We start from the raw sequence: 20,910 nt of genomic DNA, 5'->3' as shown, positions 1-20,910 counted from the left end.
TGCCTGTGCCCTAGTTTTATGTATTTGTATTTATGCTTCCCATTAGTCATATATCATATTAATTACATTATACACCCATTATTGTTTTCTGTTAAATTCCTTTCAGATTTTGAGTCAAAATCTCTGTTCCCATATTAATCAACTAGCAAAGTTGTCATTTAACATAAATTTGAGTTTTTGCATTATTAATGACCATTTTGTTGATATCATATCATTTTTTTGACATTTACAAAATCAGATTGTAGACAAGATTCAATAGCTACGGAGTCATTAAATAAATGAAACTTACAATCAAATTAAAAACATATTTCTGGCGATCCCGTTTTGACCTTCCCTTTTAGGCAGATGATTTTATAGAGATGAATAGTTCTTAGCCTTCTGGTTAGGTATTTAGGGTGCATCAATTTCAAGTGTTTAATGTGTCTTGGGCAATACATGTAGACCTAAAATTCACTTGTGAACCATTATTACTACTGACTTATAGTGAGCAGACACAAAGCCATACGGCTCGAGGCATATGAAATTAATGAACTCCTGTGATAAATTCCATATCAAATAGCCTTGCGATTAAGTATAACCAGGTTTTTGTGAAATTGTAAAAGTGTCTATTTTAATTTTTTTTTTTTTAAATTGAAAAATTTCTCCTTAATTTGGGTTCTTTTTTTTGTGAAAATGAACAATTACATACATTGTAACAAATATTTATTTTCTTTGTTTTAACTTCGTTATTCAATTGGCGAAATTCATAAAAATGTAATATGAAATATCTCTTGAAATCAGCTTGATTTGTCCAAAGATTCTGGACAATTTGTTGAAAAACGAACTATGAAAATTTGTAAAAATGTAAGAAGTAAATAATAATAATATGGTTTGTTCAAATATTTGTGTCTGGTCACTATCCTCAGTGGTAATTATACAGTACTCAAATGGATTTTTGTTATATAATTATAGTAACTTTCATGAAACATTTTTTAAAATTATTCTTGGTGTCATTCATTTTTCACTCAAAAGCAACAAGACATCAACAATATTTACGTTCCATATCTATCGATAAATTGATTTTGGTTGTAGATATGTAACTTAGAGAGACCGCAGAACCAAGTAATTTTCCATAGACGACAATATTTAGGTTTTTTGTGAACTTTTTATTGCCCAGAATATTCTGTAGAAACTGCCATGTTTGGGGCCCTGGGGTCAGCCTCCTCACACACAAATGTCCCCACACACGAGGGCTCTCGATCATCACACCTACATATACATCCATCCCCACCTAAACACAGAAACATCTCTCCACCGTTTCATTCTCAAGTGCATAACTTATATATCTAACATCAACAAACAGTCATCCTAGGTCTCACTTCATCTGATTCTCACTATCAATTTTCTTATAGTACCAGATCAACTTTTCTTATTATATATTTGCTGTATGTTTACACAAAACAAAAAACATAAATGAGTAATTAAATAAACAAATGAATAGTATGAAAATAACTAAATGATAAATTCATAAAATAAATAAATAGATAAATAAATAAATAATTGCCATGGTTACTTAAGATATAATTATATTTACATAATACAAACAGTCTCTGTTCCAAATTTTTGGCTACGTAGCCTTCGTCTGGGAAATGAATCGCAGTCTACTGATCAAGTCACAATCTTGCTATCATCTTGATAATAGAACGTCTCACTATCCACGACGTCATAACATACATTATGACGTCTTCCATAATAATACGCCAAAATGACGTAATGAATTTTCCCGTACTCAGTCTTTGTTGCATCACACTGCTTTTACATTACATCCTTTTGGAGTCTTTGTGTCCAACAACCTTATCCATTGTTCTTCGTGTAAAAGCCGGTATTCTTTCATATTCTTAGACAATGTCTTCATATATATATAAATTATAAGTGGATTGGTTGTAGATGATTCTGACCCTTTCCGGTACAGGTAACATGTTCTGGACTAATGGTAAGAATATATCTACAGAAAAGATATTAAGTTTGTGCCAATTATGTACAATGTATCTTGTATACATCACAAATATAACTAAAGGTAAATGACTGTTTATTACATATGTATATCAGTACTTTGACATATATATATAGATCCATATAATTCCACTAATCTTTAAGAAAATTAGTAAATATTCTTAAAAAATCATCAAAACATGATCATAAATTAATCATACATAACAGGCGCATAGTGTTATTCAGCTATTACTTTACAAACTTAAGATGAAAGCACTCTGACATGGAAAATTCATAAACTACTTAAATTAAAGCAAATGGCCCCCATTTTCTCAGAAAAAAAACTTGCTCAGTTTGTTTCTTTTTTTTTAATGTATTTTTCTAATTTGATGACTTCTGTGGAGGACAATTTGCATAACAGAAAGTGAGGAAGTATGTTTTAACATTTGCATGTATAAACATGGTATTTTATTAGTACCAAAAAGCAGGTTAGACTGTTTTCAAAATTAGCACTTCCAAACATAACATGAGATTCACTTAAAATTAAATAATATTCAAGTTCATCATTTTCACAGTACCATACATTAGATTCTTGTATAAATTTGTTAGAAAAATAGCAGTTGAAGAGGATTGTTGGATTGATTCTTCTTCTCCACTACAGAATGAGCATAAATTATCGTCTTTCAATTTTATTTAAAAAAATAAAGGATTTTTGTTGGTAGTATTCTGTGGTGAATCTTATATTGTAAAGCTTGTAACTTTGTTTCTTGTGTGTATTGAAATACAGATATATGTATCCATGTTGAAGGTATCCCTTAAATTTAATTTAATTCTCTTCTTTTCTTGTCATTCGTTTACAGGTTTTTCATCAATTAATTTCAAATTGACATTGAACTTTGATGCATAGTGCTTCTACTAGTTCTACAAGTTTCTACATTATCGAGATTGGCTGGAACCATCTAATAACATGTAAGCGTCATCTGCGTACTGGCCTAAAAGAAGCGTTTTACCCGTAATTCTAAGTGGTTTGACATCTAGGTTTGCTTTAAGAGATAAAGAAAGAATTTCGACACCTATAATGAAATATAAGGAGAGAGTGTATTACCTTGACGACAACCACGATGAAGACTGAAAATATTTCCATTATTTATAAACTTTAAACGATCTTCTAATTGAATCCCCAAAATTAAAATCTCCCATGGCTTCATCTATGAATCCCATTGTATAGTGTCAAACTCTTTCTCAACATCGATCATGGATAATTAAGCTGGTTTGTTTTTCTTTCTTCTAAAAGGTGCATGATACCATAAAGCTGTCTCGTGTTTTCCTCTATAAACCTACCCTTAATATTTGTTTTATATGCTAACTATATGAGGTAATACTGAATTTATTCTATTTGCTGCTGCTGTTATTTTGTAGTCTTTTTTTTAATAATGGGTCTCAATTTTTAATAAACCTTCTACCCTTTCCTTCTTTCGGCAAATATGTAATAATACCTTGACATTGAAAGTCTGAAAGTTTTCCATTTTCATATGCATTATTAACAGATTTACAAAGCAGTGTTCCTAAGTCCTTCCATTAGTTTTTTATTTATAAAATTCTGCCCTAAACCATCCAACCCGGGACTTTTCCTATTTTTCATATTTTTCAAAGATAGAGATATTTCCCTTAAATTCAAAAACCCCTCATAACTTTCTTTTTCTTCTGCACTTAGCTACACTGCATGACTAAAAAATTGATGAGTTCTCAATGTCCTGAGTCTCCCTATTATTTGATTGGTACAAATTATTAAATAAAGCTAGATTCTCCCTTTAGAATTTCACCCATATCTTCAAACAAATTTCGATATTATTATATCAATTCACAAATTATTTTATTTACATAATTTCTTTTCTCTAGATTACAAAAGTACTTGGAATTTCTTTCACCATCATACCACGTGGCTTTAGGTCTAAACATGACGCCTATTATTTTATTTGTGCGTATGTTAACTAGTCATATTCTCCAATTTAGATAAAACATCTCTTGATGGTCTTTGGTTAACTTCTTATTCTACTTCTGCAATATCACTCTCTAAAGTTTTCTCCTTCTTCTTCATTTCACGTGTTTTATTTCCAGAATAAAAGATAGTCAAAGACCTGATTTTTATTTTCAGTATTTCAAAGAGTAATTGCGAGTTTATTCGAAATGTTACAGCAGTCTCCAAATCATGTGTATCCGAACACATAATACATATATCTAAAGTTTCATTAACACATTTACTAAATCAACATAACATAAATATGTCACCTAACAGTTTAACATTATGTTTTCAGTAGCCCTTTCCTCTCTGACTATAATCAAGATTGCTGTCTTACACGATACATGAATGGTCTGTTCGATAGCCTGTAGGGATATATGATGATATGGTCTTATAGTACATATGTCATGTGTTACCAAAAACTACAAGTAGTCTAACCTGCTTTGTTTGATAGGGGTTGTATGTCGCCATGTAAAGCTTCTTTGTTCTAGGTTACAATTTCACCATGGGTCTCTATCATCAATTTTTTATGATATATTTTTTATACTTTCCTGACACTTTGGATTATTGTTTCTAATGATATTACAAGTATCAATATTCCTATCCTGAACAGTATTCCAATCACCACAAATAATCATTGGCAAATCTTCCCAGCCCATTAGAGTTCTGTTTTTATTTTCAAACAAAATCTGGGGTGTCTTTGTTAGGACCATAGATGCAAGTCGAAATGAAAATGTTGTTGTTGACTGTAATATCAAGTATTATAAACCTACCATCATTACATGTATCTAACCTACTTCAGTGTATTGTATACTCAAGGGTATTCCTAAAAAGAATGGCAACGTCTGCAGATCTAGAATTTAAATTATTAAAAGTACACTGATGTCCCCATTATCTTTCACAAATCTGTTCTACTGTACTTGTACAATGTGTCTCTTGGAGACAAACAATATCTGCCAAATCAAGCTAAAATTTAGTGATGTTTTCAATATTTTAAAGGCTGGTAGCAAGTCTAAGGGTATCGGGTTGGTCATAATGGGTTCGAGCTCACGGGTTTCGCGATGTGAAGTTAGCATCGGATTTGGGATTCAGGATTCGGGAATCGAATAACGAATCCGGTGCCAGTACCTTATTCGTATTTAAATATGAACAAATAAATAACAATTTCAAAACATAAAAACAGATCAAAACATAATTTCACAACCTCAGAAAAACTATATACCTCGATAAATTAGTTTGAGTTTGAATAACGAATCTGATGCCAGCACCGTATTCGTGATTCAGTAAAACTTATATAGACATCATTTCAAGACTTGAAAACCGTAGATTTGATTAACGAATCCGGTGCCAGTATTTTATCGTGATCTGTCTAATATAGTAGACGAACACGTTGTGTTAGTATTATTTTTGACTGAAGAAGGCCCTATAGTGGCTGAATATATATATTCCATAGAAATGGTTTTGATTTTACTTTTAATACTTTTTGGCCTTTTATTTTGGATTATTAATATACTAACTTTATACCGTTTTTACCTCATTATATTTCAATATAGGACAATGTATATGATTTTACAGTCAAAACATCTTTACAAATACATAAAACAAGGGCACATGCACAATAATCCTGTATTTACTATCCAGAGATATTACTTATCCAGTAAAGTAATTAGGTAAAGGCGTATCCATGCTGAAACTCTCGGAAGCGGTACTGAGCTTTTCGTGGACTTACAAATCTCACTCGACACCGTACGGACATGATGGACCACAAAAAATATACAAAATGAAAGGATATCCGCTTCGATACAAACCAAATCCTTGTAGCAAACACTTAAACATATCATGTGGTTACTAGACTAGAATTGTGAAATTGTTCCCCATGTTAAGTTGTCGAGCAATCAGTTTCCGTCCACTTGTGTTTCCTTCTTCGCAGCGTCCCGGATATACACTTGGGTAACAAGGTATATTACGGACCACTACCAGACGGACACCACACCGCACCTGAGAAAGCACAAGCTGTTGCTGGTAGCCATAAGAGAGCTAAAGATACCATAATCCTTGCTGTCTGATCATACCTGATCACGAAAATGAGTGCTCATAATGCTGTTACACCCTTAGTAAGTACCAAATTTTCTTTCCTTTTTAAAGACCTGTGTGTTCAATCGCCACTTGTTAAACCATATATTTTCGATTTTGATTTAATTGGCCATTCATTATCACACACTTTCGTTCTTATTAGTATTACCTTTTGAGACGTTAAAAGACTGTATAGCTGCCTCAGCATGATATGATTAATTAAGTTGGTTCAGGTATAATATGGATATTTAAAGTTGATATGAATAATGCAGATAGTAGCGATTACATATAACAATTATCAAAAACAAATGTAGCGCGTAGTGGAATAAATGGAACTTAGTCAGTTCAGTAATTACGTAATATGATTCCAGATCTATTTTTTTTCGATTTTTCCTTATACGACATTGTCTCAACTAAATATACTGTTCTCATAAACTGAGAGCTCGGTGCTCTTTTACCGGATGTTCTTTCTAACTGTTCTTACGGATGGTCCAATCATAATAATAGTTCTTATTATTTTACAAATAAAGGGTGTTTTGTACAAGCCTGATTTTAAGATAATTGTTAATATTAACACTGTCAATTATTCGCTTTACCTATTTGGATATGTAATGTAATGTATTTAATTTGTGTGTTTTCTTTCCGCTTTTAATTAAAATACTACATTGTAAATACCAATTTTCTAAGTCCATTGATGTCCATTCACACTCACATATGTAATGCATCTAAAAGGCTTCAACTTTGATGTCCTTCTTTCAGAGAAGGTAGATAATAAGGTAAGAAGAGTAATTTGATTTACTGCGATACTTACGAAATAAATATTACATATTATAATGATATTTTCCAATACACCCCAGATAACCATCTACGAGGAGCCTGATCGTAAAGGTATCCTGAAGAATGTTTCCGGACCTCTGTATAATTTGGACTTCTCTGGGCTCAAAAAGGTTTCTTCCGTCACTGTTACTTGCGGGGTGTAAGTATGGTATCATTTAAAGTAATAAAATCATATACAAATACCATAACTGTAACGTGTTGTCTGTCGTTTTAGAAATGTAATTTTGGTACGTAACATCTTCACTTATTATGGCTTTATATTAACATTGATACATATCTAGAAATACCAAGGTATGACAAAACACTAAATTCCATTGCATTAAAAATCCAAATAAAACGTCAGCTAGGGCGTTCATTACTGCTTCTGAACAGTGATATACATTTAATTGACAGGGATTATTATCTTTTGTGTTACATTGTATAGAGCGATGCACTGTGTTGGTTGATATTCGTTGTGTATTTTTATGATACAGTCGTATTATTTTCAATATTTTACAGATGGGTGCTTTACAAGGAGCAAAATTTTGGTGGAAATATCTATGTGGTTTGGGAGGGACAAACTGTAAATCTATCCGAGTTTTGTACGTCATCTCTCAAACCAATCGAAGTGGTAAGTAAGGCATACCTGTACGTGGTGTCAATGGTTATAAAATTTCAAAGGTGATCTTCAGCATTGATATCACTATTTTTTATCATTTACTTGGGGGATGTAAGAAATTGAATTTGCAAACTGATGAAATTAAAAATAGTGACATCAATGCTTATAATTAATTTTCCAGACTACTTGATAAAATGAAATACGTATACACGCACGATTTCATTGATTTGCAAGGGATTTTTTCTTATCAATACGCAACGTCAACATTCATATTGTGACGTCACAATAACGTTGGGTTTTTGCGCAGTTCTCGGATTTTTTTTCATAGTGGTATCAAAAAAGAGTAAACCATTCAGAAAGCCAGATTTAATGAAATTTAAGATTTAAGGAAAAATACTTATACATGAAAAAGAAATTGATATTTTGATTATGCTAGAAAAAAATGCGGCTTAATTACATCAACACTCTTAGATATTGTCAATTGTTTTGCTAGTAAAACCATAATGACATGATGTAATAACAAGTATTAGAGAACAAAGACTGATTAATTGATTGACAATGAGAAAGTATAACTAAATCTCCTACACACATGTCCTTTATTTGTTTTCTTTTCACCATAATTTGCAAAAAATAAATGATGAATAAATAGATAAATGAATAAATAAATAAATGAATACGAAATTTCATGTAAATCCGTGGCAAGATTATTTAGACATGCTTAAAACACCCTGCTAATATTGAAAGTATAGCTTGTTTGCGTTTTTTATGGGTGTGTGTGTGTTTTTTTGTCGAAATTCAAGTGTTTTATATTCTTAATCTCACAAAATAGTAATCTTTGTATTTTATCATAAACCATGAAAATATAGTCTTGATATCTGTCTTGTAGGAATTCACAGAAAAGCCAGAGATGACTGTCTACACTGGGTCGTCCTTTACTGGACAACAGAGAACATTTAAGAATGCTGACGCAAACCTCGTTGGAACTCCCTTTCAGGATACCATCATTTCTGTGACCGTCAGGAGCGGAGCGTAAGTGTATATACAAATATGGATGCGATACAATATATCTTTATAATGTATTTAAAATCCGTCTGAAGACAAATCACTTCAGTTGCATACCTGTAGGAATACACAGTTTCCGTTTCAGTGTTCATGCCATCGCCGTTTTCTGGGCGCTGTAATCTCACACCCATATTGGAGTATATGTTAATTTACTATATCAGCTATTTACCAAACAATAATTTCCTTTCCCTTAGATTGATGAAGAATAGATTCATTTTTATTACATGAATATGTTTCTGAAGTGATACTAACTATTTGATTGTTCCTCTTCTACATGTAGCTGGATAGCCTACCGTGACGCCAATTACGAAGGACCCCAGTACCTGTTCACCAGAGGAGCTTTCAACGGAACGTCGTCTGAGGGTCACTTCCAGAACAACGCCATATCATCCCTGAAGCCTATTACTCTTGATAGCTAAGATAGACGTAATGAGGATGAGGACAAACCAGCAAGTTTACTCAATATCCGATGTGATTGATGATTATAAACTAAAATCACCAATGACCTCTTAAAGCGTGGTACTGATGACATTCTTGACAACGTTACCGCATGGCACTAGTATATCAATAAAAGACTGTTCAATTTTAGATTTCTTTTCTTTATTTTGCCACTAATCTCAGGGGATCCGGATCAGCGCAACTGAAGCTACCCAGATCCTATATGGAGACGGTGCAAAATTACGTAGAAATGTGTACACAGAATAGACGGATATTTTTCTGGTATAACCGCCGAAGATCGTATCTTATAACAATACAGTCTAAACTCGTTGTCTCAAAATCACTTGACTCGAAATTCCGGTTGATTCGAATTAATTTTGAAGTCCGCTTTTCCCCCCCTTCTTTGTTTATGTATTTTAAGAGCGGATACCTCAAATTTCGATGATTCGAAACTCCGGTTGAGTCAAAGTCAATTCCTGGTCCCTAGAACGGATATTCAGCGAAAAAAACAGTCGCTATCTTGAATTTAATTTCAGTCAAAATATCAAATTTAAAAAAAATAATTACGCAAATATACAATGCATACAAACAATTGAAATTCACCTGTGATTTGTCGTAACGCATAATTAGTTTTGCTGCACATACCGCGATCGGTATACGCAGGCCTATGGATCATACTACAACACGATGACTGCTAATTTATGATGAACTGTTAAATAATCCTTTCAAGTCTGGCTTCCTAATTAGTGTTACTTTATAACTGTGACATATACACAGTCACGCATTGCATGGCTCGATTAGCGTGACTGATCATGACCGGAAGTGTGTTTGTTTAACTGGCTTGCATTGGGTGCGAGTTAATTTCGGAATCATGATCATGTGTGTGCCTATTATCGTGACGATCATATTATCGTAGTTCAAGTTATTTTGTGTATTTAAAAAATCCAAAAATATCTGAAATCATAAAAACAATATCATTTAATACAAACCTTATAAGTTGGAAAATCACGATATTATGCTGATCACGGTAATAGGCATGTACCCGACTGTATTAATCATAAGATAAGGACTGTTTAAACCACGTTCTTATCAAACCTAATGACATTATGTTTTTCAAGAGTTGAATTCCGGATCAGTCGAATTAATTTCGTTGGTCTTTGAATTTTGAGATAACGAGTTTCGAATAAGAAAAATTTTGAGCGTTAGTCATATGCAAAGAGATCTACAGACATTGGAATCAAGCATGTAAAACTGCGTAAGATGAGGGTACACTGCAGAAATGTTCAGTCTAAATTATATGGCTTAATTAGTTACTGTGATCGTAGGCATATTTAATAAAAAGATTCGTTGAAAATGAAATGAATTATAAAAATATATGATTACACAATATTTAAAATATTTCTTTAGCAGGTATACGCGACCAGTTGATATACTAATTCATACATGATGACGATAAGTAAATGTGCGAGATCTTTACCACGATAACTTACAACTCCAGGACATGATGAAGCTACTTGATAAATATCAATATGGCCAATCTACATCCACACTGCCATCTTGGTATACTAATAACAAAATTTAATTAACTTCATTAATAAACATACTGGTATCTTCACAACAACAACAACGAACAACAGACACACAAAAAAGCAAAATAAACTAATTCTGCAGTCCGATGGGAAACCTATAGATTCAAAAGATATGAAACCATCAGTAAGGTACGGGAAGGAAAAAAAATCACATAATGAAAATATGAAAAACTCCCTATCTGATACAACTATTCCTTCTAAGAAATGGTGGAAAGTTGCACAATATATCTAATATATCAATAACAAATCCACTTCTATTCACCATCTAGATCAGCTATTTCTACTCAATGGTAACACATTTGCTTGAAAGAAAGACTCTTCGGAAATTCCGACTAATCAGAATAAAGCTTTCATGGAGTTTTGGGAGAAACATGATCAAAGTGTGTAGATTCTGGACAATTTGTTGAAAAACGAACTATGAAAATTTGTAAAAATGTAAGAAGTAAATAATAATAATATGGTTTGTTCAATTATTTGTGTCTGGTCACTATCCTCAGTGGTAATTATACAGTACTCAAATGGATTTTTGTTATATAATTATAGTAACTTTCATGAAACATTTTTTTAAATTATTCTTGGTGTCATTCATTTTTCACTCAAAAGCAACAAGACATCAACAATATTTACGTTCCATATCTATCGATAAATTGATTTTGGTTGTAGATATGTAACTTAGAGAGACCGCAGAACCAAGTAATTTTCCATAGACGACAATATTTAGGTTTTTTGTGAACTTTTTATTGCCCAGAATATTCTGTAGAAACTGCCATGTTTGGGGCCCTGGGGTCAGCCTCCTCACAAACAAATGTCCCCACACACGAGGGCTCTCGATCATCACACCTACATGTACATCCATCCCCACCTAAACACAGAAACATCTCTCCACCCTTTCATTCTTAAGTGCATAACTTATATATCTAACATCAACAAACAGTCATCCTATGTCTCACTCCATCTGATTCTCACTATCAATTTTTCTTATAGTACCAGATCAACTTTTCTTATTATATATTTGCTGTATGTTTACACAAAACAAAAAACATAAATGAGTAATTAAATAAACAAATGAATAGTATGAAAATAACTAAATGATAAATTCATAAAATAAATAAATAGATAAATAAATAAATAATTGCCATGGTTACTTTAGATATAATTATATATACATAGTACAAACAGTCTCTGTTCCAAAGTTTTGGCTACGTAGCCTTCGTCTGGGAAATGAATCGCAGTCTACTGATCAAGTCACAATCTTGCTATCATCTTGATAATAGAACGTCTCACTATCCACGACGTCATAACATACATTATGACGTCTTCCATAATAATACGCCAAAATAACGTTATGAATTTTCCCGTACTCAGTCTGTGTTGCATCACACTGCTTTTACATTACATCCTTTTGGAGTCTTTGTGTCCAACAACCTTATCCATTGTTCTTCGTGTAAAAGCCGGTATCCTTTCATATTCTTAGACAATGTCTTCATATATATATAAATTATAAGTGGATTGATTGCAGATGATTCTGACCCTTTCCGGTACAGGTAACATGTTCTGGACTAATGGTAAGAATATAACAACAGAAAAGATATTAAGTTTGTGCCAATTATGTACATGTATCTTGTATACATCACAAATATAACTAAAGGTAAATGACTGTTTATTACATATGTATATCAGTACTTTGACATATATATATAGATCCATATAATTCCACTAATCTTTAAGAAAATTAGTAAATATTCTTAAAAAATCATCAAAACATGATCATAAATTAATCATACATAACAGGCGCATAGTGTTATTCAGCTATTACTTTACAAACTTAAGATGAAAGCACTCTGACATGGACAATTCATAAACTACTTAAATTAAAGCAATTGGCCCCCATTTTCTCAGAAAAAAACTTGCTCAGTTTGTTTCTTTTTTTTAATGTATTTTTCTAATTTGATGACTTCTGTGGAGGACAATTTGCATAACAGAAAGTGAGGAAGTATGTTTTAACATTTGCATGTATAAACATGGTATTTTATTAGTACCAAAAAGCAGGTTAGACTGTTTTCAAAATTAGCACTTCCAAACATAACATGAGATTCACTTAAAATTAAATAATATTCAAGTTCATCATTTTCACAGTACCATACATTAGATTCTTGTATAAATTTGTTAGAAAAATAGCAGTTGAAGAGGATTGTTGGATTGATTCTTCTTCTCCACTACAGAATGAGCATAAATTATCGTCTTTCAATTTTATTTAAAAAAATAAAGGATTTTGTTGGTAGTATTCTGTGGTGAATCTTATATTGTAAAGCTTGTAACTTTGTTTCTTGTGTGTATTGAAATACAGATATATGTATCCATGTTGAAGGTATCCCTTAAATTTAATTTAATTCTCTTCTTTTCTTGTCATTCGTTTACAGGTTTTTCATCAATTAATTTCAAATTGACATTGAACTTTTATGCATAGTGCTTCTACTAGTTCTACAAGTTTCTACATTATCGAGATTGGCTGGAACCATCTAATAACATGTAAGCGTCATCTGTGTACTGGCCTAAAAAAAGCGTTTTACCCGTAATTCTAAGTGGTTTGACATCTAGGTTTGCTTTAAGAGATAAAGAAAGAATTTCGACACCTATAATGAAATATAAGGAGAGAGTGTATTACCTTGACGACAACCACGATGAAGACTGAAAATATTTCCATTATTTATAACACAACTCTTTGAATCATTATATAAAACTTTAAACGATCTTCTAATTGAATCCCCAAAATTAAAATCTCCCATGGCTTCATCTATGAATCCCATTGTATAGTGTCAAACTCTTTCTCAACATCGATCATGGATAATTAAGCTGGTTTGTTTTTCTTTCTTCTAAAAGGTGCATGATACCATAAAGCTGTCTCGTGTTTTCCTCTATAAACCTACCCTTAATATTTGTTTTATATGCTAACTGTATGAGGTAATACTGAATTTATTCTATTTGCTGCTGCTGTTATTTTGTAGTCTTTTTTTTTAATAATGGGTCTCAATTTTTAATAAACCTTCTACCCTTTCCTTCTTTTGGCAAATATGTAATAATTCCTTGACATTGAAAGTCTGAAAGTTTTCCATTTTCATATGCATTATTAACAGATTTACAAAGCAGTGTTCCTAAGTCCTTCCATTGGTTTTTTTATTTATAAAATTCTGCCCTAAACCATCCAACCCGGGACTTTCCCTATTTTTCATATTTTTCAAAGATAGAGATATTTCCCTTAAATTCAAAAAACCCTCACAACTTTCTTTTTCTTCTGCACTTAGCTACACTGCATGATTAAAAAAATGATGAGTTCTCAATGTCCTGAGTCTTCCTATTATTTGATTGGTACAAATTATTAAATAAAGCTAGATTCTCCCTTTAGAATTTCACCCATATCTTCAAACAAATTTCGATATTATTATATCAATTCACAAATTATTTTATTTACATAATTTCTTTTCTCTAGATTACAAAAGTACTTGGAATTTCTTTCACCATCATACCACGTGGCTTTAGGTCTAAACATGACGCCTATTATTTTATTTGTGCGTATGTTAACTAGTCATATTCTCCAATTTAGATAAAAACATCTCTTGATGGTCTTTGGTTAACTTCTTATTCTACTTCTGCAATATCACTCTCTAAAGTTTTCTCCTTCTTCTTCATTTCACGTGTGTTATTTCCAGAATAAAAGATAGTCAAAGACCTGATTTTTATTTTCAGTATTTCAAAGAGTAATTGCGAGTTTATTCGAAATGTTACAGCAGTCTCCAAATCATGTGTATCCGAACACATAATACATATATCTAAAGTTTCATTAACACATTTACTAAATCAACATAACATAAATATGTCACCTAACAGTTTAACATTATGTTTTCAGTAGCCCTTTCCTCTCTGACTATAATCAAGATTGCTGTCTTACACGATACATGAATGGTCTGTTCGATAGCCTGTAGGGATATATGATGATATGGTCTTATAGTACATATGTCATGTGTTACCAAAAACTACAAGTAGTCTAACCTGCTTTGTTTGATAGGGGTTGTATGTCGCCATGTAAAGCTTCTTTGTTCTAGGTTACAATTTCACCATGGGTCTCTATCATCAATTTTCTATGATATATTTTTTATACTTTCCTGACACTTTGGATTATTGTTTCTAATGATATTACTAGAATCAATATTCCTATCCTGAACAGTATTCCAATCACCACAAATAATCATTGGCAAATCTTCCCAGCCCATGAGAGTTCTGTTTTTATTTTCAAACAAAATCTGGGGTGTCTTTGTTAGGACCATAGATGCAAGTCGAAATGAAAATGTTGTTGTTGACTGTAATATCAAGTATTATAAACCTACCATCATTACATGTATCTAACCTACTTCAGTGTATTGTATACTCAAGGGTATTCCTAAAAAGAATGGCAACGTCTGCAGATCTAGAATTTAAATTATTAAAAGTACACTGATGTCCCCATTATCTTTCACAAATCTGTTCTACTGTACTTGTACAATGTGTCTCTTGGAGACAAACAATATCTGCCAAATCAAGCTAAAATTTAGTGATGTTTTCAATATTTTAAAGGCTGGTAGCAAGTCTAAGGGTATCGGGTTGGTCATAATGGGTTCGAGCTCACGGGTTTCGCGATGTGAAGTTAGCATCGGATTTGGGATTCAGGATTCGGGAATCGAATAACGAATCCGGTGCCAGTACCTTATTCGTATTTAAAAATGAACAAATAAATAACAATTTCAAAACATAAAAACAGATCAAAACATAATTTCACAACCTCAGAAAAACTATATACCTCGATAAATTAGTTTGAGTTTGAATAACGAATCTGATGCCAGCACCGTATTCGTGATTCAGTAAAACTTATATAGACATCATTTCAAGACTTGAAAACCGTAGAACACCTCCTTAGATCTTTTTCGCTATTCAATTTGATTAACGAATCCGGTGCCAGTATTTTATCGTGATCTGTCTAATATAGTAGACGAACACGTTGTGTTAGTATTATTTTTGACTGAAGAAGGCCCTATAGTGGCTGAATATATATATTCCATAGAAATGGTTTTGATTTTACTTTGAATAAATTTTGGCCTTTTATTTTGGATTATTAATATACTAACTTTATACCGTTTTTACCTCATTATATTTCAATATAGGACAATGTATATGATTTTACAGTCAAAACATCTTTACAAATACATAAAACAAGGGCACATGCACAATAATCCTGTATTTACTATCCAGAGATATTACTTATCCAGTAAAGTAATTAGGTAAAAGCGTATCCATGCTGAAACTCTCGGAAGCGGTACTGAGCTTTTCGTGGACTTACAAATCTCACTCGACACCGTACGGATATGATGGACCACAAAAAATATACAAAATGAAAGGATATCCGCTTCGATACAAACCAAATCCGTGTAGCAAACACTTAAACATATCATGTGGTTACTAGACTAGAATTGTGAAATTGTTCCCCATGTTAAGTTGTCGAGCAATCAGTTTCCGTCCACTTGTGTTTCCTTCTTCGCAGCGTCCCGGATATACACTTGGGTAACAAGGTATATTACGGACCACTACCAGACGGACACCACACCGCACCTGAGAAAGCACAAGCTGTTGCTGGTAGCCATAAGAGAGCTAAAGATACCATAATCCTTGCTGTCTGATCATACCTGATCACGAAAATGAGTGCTCATAATGCTGTTACACCCTTAGTAAGTACCAAACTTTCTTTCCTTTTTAAAGACCTGTGTGTTCAATCGCCACTTGTTAAACCATATATTTTTGATTTTGATTTAATTGGCCATTCATTATCACACACTTTCGTTCTTATTAGTATTACCTTTTGAGACGTTAAAAGACTGTATAGCTGCCTCAGCATGATATGATTAATTAAGTTGGTTCAGGTATAATATGGATATTTAAAGTTGATATGAATAATGCAGATAGTAGCGATTACATATAACAATTATCAAAAACAAATGTAGCGCGTAGTGGAATAAATGGAACTCAGTCAGTTCAGTAATTATGTAATATGATTCCAGATCTATTTTTTTCGATTGTTCCGTATACGACATTGTCTCAACTAAATATACTGTTCTCATAAATTGAGAGCTCGGTGCTCTTTTACCGGATGTTCTTTCTAACTGTTCTTACGGATGGTCCAATCATAATAATAGTTCTTATTATTTTACAAATAAAGGGTGTTTTGTACAAGCCTGATTTTAAGATAATTGTTAATATTAACACTGTCAATTATTCGCTTTACCTATTTGGATATGTAATGTAATGTATTTAATTTGTGTGTTTTCTTTCCGCTTTTAATTAAAATACTACATTGTAAATACCAATTTTCTAAGTCCATTGATGTCCATTCACACTTATATGTAATGCATCTAAAAGGCTTCAACTTTGATGTCCTTCTTTCAGAGAAGGTAGATAATAAGGTAAGAAGAGTAATTTGATTTACTGCGATACTTACGAAATAAATATTACATATTATAATGATATTTTCCAATACACCCCAGATAACCATCTACGAGGAGCCTGATCGTAAAGGTATCCTGAAGAATGTTTCCGGACCTCTGTATAATTTGGACTTCTCTGGGCTCAAAAAGGTTTCTTCCGTCACTGTTACTTGCGGGGTGTAAGTATGGTATCATTTAAAGTAATAAAATCATATACAAATACCATAACTGTAACGTGTTGTCTGTCGTTTTAGAAATGTAATTTTGGTACGTAACATCTTCACTTATTATGGCTTTATATTAACATTGATACATATCTAGAAATACCAAGGTATGACAAAACACTAAATTCCATTGCATTAAAAATCCAAATAAAACGTCAGCTAGGGCGTTCATTACTGCTTCTGAACACTGATATACATTTACTTGACAGGTCTTATCTTCCTTTGTGTTATAGTGTTTTGCACTGTGTTGGTTGATATTCGTTGTGTATTTTTATGATACAGTCGTATAATTTTCAATATTTTACAGATGGGTGCTTTACAAGGAGCAAAATTTTGGTGGAAATATCTATGTGGTTTGGGAGGGACAAACTGTAAATCTATCCGAGTTTTGTACGTCATCTCTCAAACCAATCGAAGTGGTAAGTAAGGCATACCTGTACGTGGTGTCAATGGTTATAAAATTTCAAAGGTTATCTTCAGCATTCATATCACTATTTTTTATCATTTACTTGGGGGATGTAAGAAATTGTATTTGCAAACTGATGAAATTAAAAAATTAGTGACATCAATGCTTATAATTAATTTTCCAGACTACTTGATAAAATGAAATACGTATACACGCACGATTTCATTGATTTGCAAGGGATTTTTTTCTTATCAATACGCAACGTCAACATTCATATTGTGACGTCACAATAACGTTGGGTTTTTGCGCAGTTCTCGGATTTTTTTTCATAGTGGTATCAAAAAAGAGTAAGCCATTCAGAAAGCCAGATTTAATGAAATTTAAGATTTAAGGAAAAATACTTATACATGAAAAAGAAATTGATATTTTGATTATGCTAGAAAAAAATGCGGCTTAATTACATCAACACTCTTAGATATTGTCAATTGTTTTGCTAGTAAAACCATAATGACATGATGTAATAACAAGTATTAGAGAACAAAGACTGATTAATTGATTGACAATGAGAAAGTATAACTAAATCTCCTACACACATGTCCTTTATTTGTTTTCTTTTCACCATAATTTGCAAAAAATAAATGATGAATAAATAGATAAATGAATAAATAAATAAATGAATACGAAATTTCATGTAAATCCGTGGCAAGATTATTTAGACATGCTTAAAACACCTGCTAATATTGAAAGTATAGCTTGTTTGCGTTTTTTATGGGTGTGTGTGTGTTTTTTTGTCGAAATTCAAGTGTTTTATATTCTTAATCTCACAAAATAGTAATCTTTGTATTTTATCATAAACCATGAAAATATAGTCTTGATATCTGTCTTGTAGGAATTCACAGAAAAGCCAGAGATGACTGTCTACACTGGGTCGTCCTTTACTGGACAACAGAGAACATTTAAGAATGCTGACGCAAACCTCGTTGGAACTCCCTTTCAGGATACCATCATTTCTGTGACCGTCAGGAGCGGAGCGTAAGTGTATATACAAATATGGATGCGATACAATATATCTTTATAATGTATTTAAAATCCGTCTGAAGACAAATCACTTCAGTTGCATACCTGTAGGAATACACAGTTTCCGTTTCAGTGTTCATGCCATCGCCGTTTTCTGGGCGCTGTAATCTCACACCCATATTGGAGTATATGTTAATTTACTATATCAGCTATTTACCAAACAATAATATCCTTTCCCTTAGATTGATGAAGAGCAGATTCATTTTTATTACATGAATATGTTTGTGAAGTGATACTAACTATTTGATTGTTCCTCTTCTACATGTAGCTGGATAGCCTACCGTGACGCCAATTACGAAGGACCCCAGTACCTGTTCACCAGAGGAGCTTTCAACGGAACGTCGTCTGAGGGTCACTTCCAGAACAACGCCATATCATCCCTGAAGCCTATTACTCTTGATAGCTAAGATAGACGTAATGAGGATGAGGACAAACCAGCAAGTTTACTCAATATCCGATGTGATTGATGATTATAAACTAAAATCACCAATGACCTCTTAAAGCGTGGTACTGATGACATTCTTGACAACGTTACCGCATGGCACTAGTATATCAATAAAAGACTGTTCAATTTTAGATTTCTTTTCTTTATTTTGCCACTAATCTCAGGGGATCCGGATCAGCGCAACTGAAGCTACCCAGATCCTATATGAAGACGGTGCAAAATTACGTAGAAATGTGTACACAGAATAGACGGATATTTTTCTGGTATAACCGCCGAAGATCGTATCTTATAACAATACAGTCTAAACTCGTTGTCTCAAAATCACTTGACTCGAAATTCCGGTTGATTCGAATTAATTTTGAAGTCCGCTTTTCCCCCCCTTCTTTGTTTATGTATTTTAAGAGCGGATACCTCAAATTTCGATGATTCGAAACTCCGGTTGAGTCAAAGTCAATTCCTGGTCCCTAGAACGGATATTCAGCGAAAAAAACAGTCGCTATCTTGAATTTAATTTCAGTCAAAATATCAAATTTAAAAAAAAAATAATTACGCAAATATACAATGCATACAAACAATTGAAATTCACCTTTGATTTGTCGCAACGCATAATTAGTTTTGCTGCATATACCGCAATCGGTATACGCAGGCCTACGCGTGACTGATCATGACCAAAAGTGTGTTTGTTTAACTGGCTTGCAATGGGTGCGTGTTAATTTCGAAATCATGATCATGTGTGTGCCTATTATCGTGACGATCATATTATCGTAGTTAAAGTTATTTTGTGTATTTAAAAAATCCAAAAATATCTGAAATCATAAAAAAAATCATTTAATACAAACCTTATAAGTTGGAAAATCACGATATTATGCTGATCACGGTAATAGGCATGTACCCGACTGTATTAATCATAAGATAAGGACTGTTTAAACCACGTTCTTATCAAACCTAATGACATTATTTTTTTCAAGAGTTGAATTCCGGATCAGTCGAATTATTTTCGTTGGTCTTTGAATTTTGAGATAACGAGTTTCGAATAAGCAAAATTTTGAGCGTTAGTCATATGCATAGAGATCTACAGACATAGGAATCAAGCATGTAAAACTGCGTAAGATGAGGGTACACTGCAGAAATGTTCCCTGTAAATTATATGGCTTAATTAGTTACTGTGATCGTAGGCATATTTAATAAAAAGATTCGTTGAAAATGAAATGAATTATAAAAATATCTGATTACACAATATTCAAAATATTTCTTTAGCAGGTATACGCGACCAGTTGATATACTAATTCATACATGATGACGATAAGTAAATGTGCGAGATCTTTACCACGATAACTTACAACTCCAGGACATGATTAAGCTACTTGATAAATATCAATATGGCCAATCTACATCCACACTGCCATCTTGGTATACTAATAACAAAATTTAATTAACTTCATTAATAAACATAGCCCCTCGGGCCTTTTGAATTTTTTAAAGGCGTACAGGATATTAGCTATTTATTTCTCCATACTCGGAGCATTATACATATGTACCAGTATAGATGGAAGCACCTCCATCTATGGGAATGTTCCATGTTCCATAATGTCTTCAAGAATCTAGATAATTATTTCAGTGTAGAATATTTGTATAACCTTGGTAAATCTCCATGTATCCAGTAC

At 32.6% G+C, this 20,910-nt stretch overlaps 2 protein-coding genes across 2 annotated transcripts; both read left to right on the top strand.

Annotated features, from left to right (window-relative positions):
• Nucleotides 1–5,945: 5,945 nt before the first annotated feature.
• On the top strand, nucleotides 5,946–9,149 carry LOC138314132 (beta-crystallin B2-like). Its single transcript, XM_069254310.1, has 5 exons — nucleotides 5,946–6,105; nucleotides 6,922–7,040; nucleotides 7,400–7,511; nucleotides 8,386–8,528; nucleotides 8,842–9,149. Exons 1-5 carry the CDS (start codon nucleotides 6,076–6,078, stop codon nucleotides 8,978–8,980), a joined length of 543 nt encoding a protein of 180 aa, XP_069110411.1. The 5' UTR covers nucleotides 5,946–6,075; the 3' UTR covers nucleotides 8,981–9,149.
• Nucleotides 9,150–16,176: 7,027 nt separating this feature from the next.
• On the top strand, nucleotides 16,177–19,377 carry LOC138314131 (beta-crystallin B2-like). The gene is made up of 5 exons (XM_069254309.1): nucleotides 16,177–16,341; nucleotides 17,155–17,273; nucleotides 17,626–17,737; nucleotides 18,614–18,756; nucleotides 19,070–19,377. Exons 1-5 carry the CDS (start codon nucleotides 16,312–16,314, stop codon nucleotides 19,206–19,208), a joined length of 543 nt encoding a protein of 180 aa, XP_069110410.1. The 5' UTR covers nucleotides 16,177–16,311; the 3' UTR covers nucleotides 19,209–19,377.
• Nucleotides 19,378–20,910: the final 1,533 nt, after the last annotated feature.

The sequence above is a fragment of the Argopecten irradians genome, chromosome 2, assembly GCF_041381155.1.
Source record: "Argopecten irradians isolate NY chromosome 2, Ai_NY, whole genome shotgun sequence".
NCBI classification, from domain to species: Eukaryota; Metazoa; Mollusca; class Bivalvia; order Pectinida; family Pectinidae; genus Argopecten; species Argopecten irradians.
This window is presented reverse-complemented; position numbering and strand designations above follow the sequence as displayed.